General features: G+C 34.1%; 1 protein-coding gene across 1 annotated transcript; it reads right to left on the reverse strand.

The window, feature by feature from the left end:
- Nucleotides 1–7,322: 7,322 nt before the first annotated feature.
- Nucleotides 7,323–8,456, reverse strand: LOC139518657 (uncharacterized). Its single transcript, XM_071310131.1, has one exon. The coding sequence runs from the start codon at nucleotides 8,454–8,456 to the stop codon at nucleotides 7,323–7,325; it is 1,134 nt and encodes a 377-aa protein (XP_071166232.1).
- Between the last annotated feature and the right edge of the window lie 231 nt (nucleotides 8,457–8,687).

The raw sequence follows: 8,687 nt of genomic DNA on the forward strand, positions 1-8,687 counted from the left end.
AAAATAATATTATTTCCTTTTTACATCGATTTGTTTGCTATTGTACACTTCCTGTTGAAATGTGTGTTGATGTTAATTATGTGTGAAAGTATAACTGATCAATAGTACCAACATATTTGTCCGTACCAATACATGTACACAGGACAATTTTGCTCACGTGAATTTCACGTGAATCTCATTTCAAGTGAATTTCACATAAATTTGAAAAGATGTCCACACAAACTGACAAAATAAAAAAAATACTATCAATCAACAGATCAATGGTAAAGTTAATCTTCTATATACATGTATGGAATTAGGCATTTAGTTACCATTTTTCAGTCTATATGAATTTATGAGAATATAATTTTATTATCTGTTTTTCCTAGGATTTCAATTCTTATTTCATATTGATATTCCCATGTGTTATGCTTGTTGTTTGAGGAAAATTATCAAAAGAGCTTGACCAAAATTAAACAATTACTGGTATCATGATTCATGCCATTTTTGTCTTGTCTGCAACTGATTGTATAGTGTACATGTCTGTCTGGGCAGGGTTCATCTTACCATGACCTGATGTTCATGGATCATTGGTCAAAAAATAAGTTTCATATTTTGGTCTGTTTGTTGTATACTATATCATGTATATACAAGCTATAATTAATTAAGAGATCAACTATATTTGGTGTAGGTAATGATTGCAAGGTGCACATGTCTGTTTGGCTTGTTTTTTCTGACCTTGGACTTGGTATTATATGCTTGACAGTATTTGTTTTATGGGTCATGATTGGTTATCTTAACTGGGTAAATAATAATCACCATCAAATCACCAATTGATCATGTCAAAGCTTAAAATACAATACAGTTATCTCCTTTTATAAGTTTGATAAATCATTGGAGATTAAACATGTTAAATTGATGTAATCTTTTTTGCTCGACTACAAATACAAACATGCTGATTTTGTTATAATACAGGAACTGTAGGAAGTATTCCAAGAGTCTGATTGCTAAGTATGCATTACAGGATTTTATTATTGGAGCAACATCTTAGGAGGATAAGTGCAAATTGATGAAGGAATCCTTGGGAACAAAAAGCAATTATATGCAGAAGAGGAGTCTTAAACATTATTAACAGAGTCAAAGTAGTGGTGTATTCAAGAAGTGTAAACCAACTGGAATTAACTATTTTGTGTATATTTTTTCAACCTCAAGTACTTTCAGAATTATAATACAATTCAAATTATTGTGTCAACATACATGTTACAGTAAAAAATGAAAATGTTTTAAAATGAATTTTATATAAAAAAAAATGAAATAACAAACTTTTTAAGCTTATTGTGCAGCCAAGCTTTGAGATCAACATTATGCATTAACCTTAAGATCAGGGTTAAAATGAGAAAAACAAACTATTTTTGCATTTATGAAATAAGAAGTAAATGATTGTAAATTACAGAGAGATTTTCAATATGGTACATTTGTATATCAGCTATATTTTACAGAACTTTCTATTTTAGTTTATTAGTACAATAGATATGAGGTAAACATCAATCAGACAGCAATGAATACTACAACAACACCTGAAGGCATTTAGGTTCTAACATGCAGTCCTCAACAAAAGACCGGTGTCTTAAAGATATGCCACGATCTATGAATCGAGAATAGCCATCAGCATAAAATTCTTTGAATATTTTCTTTTAGTTAAGATGAAATTTAATACAACCACTGAAACACTTTCTGGCTTTAAATGGGTACATGCATATGTTGCGAGGGGAACTGTTTTTCTTCTTTAAAACCTTCTTAAAAAGAATTGGCATCTTGTGCAGGTACTTTTCCATATTATGTGATTGGTTTGTATCAAAACTGATGACCACACCACATGACTTATTCATACATACATAATAAAAATCAACTGAAATGAAATATACATCAGTGCAAACATCTCCTATAAATTCCATAAATCATTTACAAATAAGGATTGAGACTCCAACACAACCAAAATAGTTCTAGGAGTGAACTAAGGTGCACTGGATATTATTTATAACCTGTGATGATTTTATTGCTTTCTTCGTTTAAGACCAAAAACATTTGGAAACAAGGAAAGTAGAAAAATTTAACGTGAGTTTCATGTATAAGCTCGTTTGAGGTGAATCTCATATGATATTTACGTGAACAAAATTTGCCTGTGTAGGTAAAATATAACCGACAAATTGCCCTATAGTCATAGTTTTGAAGTATAATTCGTTGTTAGATCGAGATATAGTATTGCATTTCTATAAAGGTTGTTGTATAAAAGTAATTTTACACAAATCGTCTTCGTTTAGACAGAAATATGGTCAGTAATTTAGTGTTATTCTTCCCTAACCACGACAATACACTAACTGATTACTTGTAGGTGTTCAACTTAAAACAACTTAAATAAGAAGGCACATCAAAAAATTTCACATTGCTTTGCCGCAAAAAAAAAACATTATTCGAAAAAAAAGATAACTGGTGAAGGTGATGATAACCTATTTTTGCTGTGTGAGAACTATTGATTTTTTTTGTCATAATTGTTCTCTGGTTAGAAATCATTCCGTAAATTAAATTTGTTAAACATCTTTTAACTAGACTTGAAACTCTTAGTTGCGTACATATTTATCTTGTAATGAGCACGAGAAAGTATAGCTTTTGACAATGGAACAAAGAAACCGTTTTAAACTGTTAGATGTCGCACTCCTTTCGAATTTTAACCGAGTCTTTTTTTTTAAAGATATATTTTCATCATCAACATAATGAATGAAAATAAATACGCTTGGAAAATTGTACAGATTGATATTTGATCCTGGTATCTATGATGAGTTTATTTATAATGACTTTCTTGCTGACCATGATTAATGTTTATTGTTTTGGATGCACCTACACTTATTCTCAATTTGTACTCATATGAGAAAAAAAAGGTAACAGCAAATTGATTGGTCACTTAGCAATGACTTCCCTTTTTAGAAAAACGAGAACAAATAAACTGCTTAAAATTTAAAAAAAGAAGATGTGGTATGATTGCCAATGAGACAACTATCCACAAAAGACCAAAATGACACAGACATTAACAACTATGGGTCACCGTACGGCCTTCAACAATGAGCAAAGCCCATACCGCATAGTCAGCTATAAAAGACCCCGATAAGACAATGTAAAACAATTAAAACGAGAAAACTAACGGCCTTATTTATGTAAAAAAAAAAACGAACGAAAAACAAATATGTAACACATAAACAAACGACAACCACTGAATTACAGGCTCCTGACTTGGGACAGGCACATACATAAATAATGTGGCAGACTTAAACATGTTAGCGGGATCCCAACCCTCCCCCTAACCTGGGACAGTGGTATAACAGTACAACACAAGAACGAACTATAAAAATCAGTTGAAAAAGGCTTAACTCATCAGATGGACAAAAATTATTAACACAAATCACAATCTAGTGACATATGACGTTAATGATTCCGACTGATATCCTCTAAAAAGAAATAAAAGGAGAGTATTTCATGTATATCTAGGAAATTACATGTATACATCAAATATGAACATGTAGGTCTTGCGAACTAGACGGAAATGAATAGCAAAAATATAGCTGCCACTAGAAATAGTGATATATTATGATTGGGGAATATTTTGTCTAGCAGCGGATACTGCTCTTTTAACATGCACTCTCGAGTTTTAATTCATCACTATTATAAACACAAATCACAATCTAGTGACATATGACGTTAATGATTCCGACTAAAATCCTCAAAAAAGAAACAAAAGGAGAGTATTTCATGTATATCTAGGGAGTGAGAAATACATCAAATATGAACATGAAGGTCTTGCGAACTAGACGGAAATGAATAGCAAAATTATAGCTGCCACTAGAAATAGTGATATATTATGATTGGGGAATATTTTGTCTAGCAGCGGATACTGCTCTTTTAACATGCACTCTCGAGTTTTAATTCATCACTATTATAAACACAAATCACAATCTAGTGACATATGACGTTAATGATTCCGACTAAAATCCTCAAAAAAGAAACAAAAGGAGAGTATTTCATGTATATCTAGGGAGTGAGAAATACATCAAATATGAACATGAAGGTCTTGCGAACTAGACGGAAATGAATAGCAAAAATATAGCTGCCACTAGAAATAGTGATATATTATGATTGGGGAATATTTTGTCTAGCAGCGGATACTGCTCTTTTAACATGCACTCTCTAGTTTTAATTCAACACTATTATAAACACAAATCACAATCTAGTGACATATGACGTTAATGATTCCGACTGAAATCCTCTAAAAAGAAACAAAAGGAGAATATTTCATGTATATCTAGGAAGTGAGAAATACATCAAATATGAACATGTAGGTCTTGCGAACTAGACGGAAGTGAATAGCAAAAATATAGCTGCCACTAGAAATATTTTGTCTAGCAGCTGATACTTCTCTTTGAACATGCACTTTCTAGTTTTAATTCATTAGTGTACTTGTCTAGATGTAATGACAGGTCAAAATGAAGCAACAATTCACTGGTTCGTGTTATAACAACTTGACGATACAAACATGAAACTTGTATTCAATGAATATTTCTGCTTAGTTTAACCATCAATAAGAAGCCCATTTAAACCTAACTTTAGTCAATCGGTTTTGTTTCGTAGAAACAAATCTGATTCATCCATCTTAAATGTATTTACTTTAGTATATTGGTAGGAACGCAAAACATTGTTGTAATTACTATTAAGGAAGTGGTAAAATACAAATATTGCTTATGATTATGACACAAACTAATAGATCCTTTATACTATTCTGCGTTTTGCTAATGGATAGAACGTTCGATTGCTGCCTTTTTATACATTGTTAGATGTTCAACTATATTTTAGTTAACAAAAATAATGATTTCCTTACGTCTAAAGTTCAAGTCACTTTACTAGTTGTGGGAGTAAACAATGAGTGAGATTAATTGTGTTTATTTCTCAAGAGTCGAGCTGAAGAATTGAATTACACATTGCACAACTACAATTATATCTTATAATTGAATGATAACGTAAAACAATACAACGTATGTGACTGTATTGTCATAGGAATACTTACTAACCTTACAAAATTGCTATTCATTATCTTCTTAAAGAATAAAATTGTCTGATAACAGGCGTCTTGCTTTAAAAAAAATAATACTGTTGTTATATTTTGTAGAACAAAAAGTCAAAGACCTGATTTGTATTCCAAGTAGCGTGACTTATTTAGTGTGCTTACGGACGTAAAAGGAAATTGTTGTTTGTTTCTATTGTACATAGAACAAAATTAGAAGATGTAGTATGATTGCCAAGGGGAAAACTTCCAAACAGGGACAAAATGTCACAGAAGGATATGTAACCGAACGCACGTCATTCATGAGTAATATTTAAACCGCACAGTCAACTATACGGACCTCGTATGACAATTGTAAAACGAGACATTTCAAACATTGATCTATGCAAAACCAATATGATATACAATAACAAACACAACCACTGAACTACAGGCTCTGGACTTGCGACAGACACATTCAGTGCTTTAATACCAAACATCCCGACAAAGTTGTGCCATATACGACTATGCTACAAGTTATAACTACCTTCCGGAAGAAAACTTTTTAAAAATGTTCCAAATAGTTCAATGTAAAATATACGGAAAATTTAATGACAATAAACAACGAAAACACAAAAGTGTTGACAACTGGAGTAGTGATACCCTGGGGAACGTATTAAGATATCTTCTATTCGAAACTGCTTGTACATTACTTATGCTGAGCCTGACTCGGCTAGTACAACCATGTGATTGTATCGCAATCTCGGCAAATTATAAAGAATAACAACGTGTGTGTGAAGATTGTAGATTATAATTCCACCAGAAATGATACAGGAGTTTTTACAGAGTGTGTATTGTTTGGGAAACTGAAAGAAATAAAAATACAATATTTATAATATGTACGAAAGAAATATATGAATGTTCAATGCAATAATAATATCAAGTCAAAAACGAAAGTAGAATTCTCAGGTCAATTCATAGAAATAAACAATTACAGTTCGTATTTGTTGAATAAACGTGGAATTCAAGTTAACGGAATTAACGGTATATATATTTAACAGTTTATAATCGATTTGAAACGTACTTGACGGTGATTTGTCACAATATCCACAGGAGCAGTTTTGTCGTGGCATCCATTTGCAACAGACAGGCAAGGAAGAGAAAGTAAACGGAAGTGAAAATACGGATAAGTCCAGATTATTTCCGGAAAATATAAATATCTGAAAATTCAATCCAATAGATGTTGTAGTGAATATAATTGATAACGTGATCCAGAATACTCCCCGTCTGAAATCTATCTGATATCACTATTCCAAAAAATATAACACATGTGAACGTCCTATTTAAATCCAATATATATATACACATAATTACACAGAGTTGTTCTCTACCAGAAGAATCATGTCCACGATAGGACGTGTGTAGGTTGTGGCTTTTCCATTAACGATAACTCGAACTTCTGCTTTTTGGACGTGTTCGTCTACACTTTTAAATGAGTTCACTATAATTCCAAAGGGCCATTGGGTACGGCAAATATTTTTGTCCTTAAGAAGAATGACGTCTCCTTCGGTGAGATCACGGCGATCTTCGGTCCATTTTCAACGTTGATTGAGTCAATCTTTAAATCGTCGATTGCGCCGATAAAGTTCGTTCCACGGTCAGATCGGAAAATCTTAACTTGGCCTCTTATAGCGGCGAATCTCCTGACAGCGTTTATGAAGGCTGAAGAACTCATTTCCTCGATTAATTCGATGTGAATAGCATCGCCCAACGTTTTGAGTTGGCGTATCCACCACGTGTTTTACGTGAAACAATTGTCCAGGGTCCAAAGGTGTCTATTCCAACGTTAGTAAACGGAGGTGAAGGTTCAAGACGGTCCTCTGGCAAATCAGACATGATTTGATACTCGGTTTTTCCTCTGAGTTTGCGGCATGTCACACATTTGTAAATAATAGATGAGATCAAGCGTTTTGCTCCTTCAATCCAAAGTCCTGCGGATTGAATCGCTCTATCTGTGAAATGGCGACCTTGATGTTTTATCTTGTCATGGTAGTGTCGTACAAATAATGTCGCTATATGATGGCGTCCAGGGACGATCACTGGATTCTTTTCACGGACGTTTAAGTCAGATTTGGCAATACGGCCTCCTACTCGTAATAGTCCTGGTTCGTCCAAAAACGGATTGAGGTTAGCTATAGGACTCCGCTTATTAATTTGTGTCTGACGTTTTATACTATCTATTTCATCTCCATAAACTTCATGTTGAATGTGCTGATATTAAGATGACATTTTCGGCGTTCGAAAAACTATCCAGAGAAGTCACTGATGATGCCTGTTTTGACCCGTGTAAACGGGAGAAACGTTCCAAAAAGACTATCGCTCGCACAAGTGATGTCCAGTTAGAGAATCGATTGAATCTATCAGTTCCAATACCCTTATGCTCAGGTGTGGAAAATGTTTTTGCAACATTAACAGTTACACGGATTTCTCCATCTTCTTCTGGATCTATTAGCTGGTATATGTCCTCTGAATTCTTCTGTTCTGAGGAAAGAAGTTGTTTTGGTCCCAATAACCATTCACTGCTGTAAATTGCATGGGCTGGTACGGACCTTGTTCCCGAGTCTGCGGGATTATGGTTAGTTGGTACATAATACCATTGACTTGGAGAGATAAATTTTTTTATTTTCTCTACTCTATTGGCGATGTAGATAAAGAACCTTCTTGTCTTGTTACTGATGTAACCTAAAACCACTTTACTGTCTGTGTAGAATTTTACGGTGTCTATATGTAAATCTAAATTGTCCATGACTGTTTGCGTGATTTCAACTGCTAATACAGCAGCTGATAGTTCAAGACACGGAATAGTATGACCACTTGTTGGTGCAACTTTAGCTTTCCCAAGAATGAAACCTATGTTTGGTTCACCACTACTGTCGGTCGTGCGTAGATATGCAACAGCTGCTATGGCTTTTTCTGATGCATCAGAGAAGACATATAACTCCTTTTTGGCGGTTTTGCTGAGATACGGAACGTAGGTACGTGGAATGCGCAATGTTTCTGATACTATTTTCCTTAATAAGAGTTTGCCTTGTATAATCACTGGAGCTAAAAATCCAAAAAGAACGTAGAGACTGTTTATCGTTGATAAAATTCCTCTCCGAGAGATCGGTTTATTTTCTGATGATAATTGAAATAAGTTGTCAGTGTTTACGTCCCAGCTGAGTCCAAGACTACGTTGTAGGGATTTGCTGTCAGATTCTAAGTCTAGATCCTTTAAACTTGAAGCCAAATCACTGGCATGAAACGCAGACATAACTTCTGCACAATTAGAGGCGAATTTATGAAGCCTTAAGTTTCCATACTTTGCTAATGCTTGCTGTGTGTCCTTCATGAGCTTAACAGCTTCCTCTTTTGTAGGACATGACGTAAGACCGTCGTCAACTTAGAAGTCTCTAGTAACAAAGCTAGTCACGTGACTGCCGAACTCATGTTCTGATGCCTGGGCTGCTTTTCTGAGACCAAGCGTAGCAACGGCAGGCGATGGACTGTTTCCAAAAACATGAACTCTCATGCGGTATTCGACAAGGTTTTCTTGTAAATCATTGTCTTTATGCCATAAAAA

The sequence above is a fragment of the Mytilus edulis genome, chromosome 4 (assembly GCF_963676685.1).
Source record: "Mytilus edulis chromosome 4, xbMytEdul2.2, whole genome shotgun sequence".
In the NCBI taxonomy this organism is placed as follows: Eukaryota; Metazoa; Mollusca; class Bivalvia; order Mytilida; family Mytilidae; genus Mytilus; species Mytilus edulis.

Excerpts from the sequence above, each read along its gene's own strand:
- LOC139518657 (XM_071310131.1), bottom strand. The coding sequence starts at position 8,456 with ATGAAGGACACACAGCAAGCATTAGCAAAGTATGGAAACTTAAGGCTT.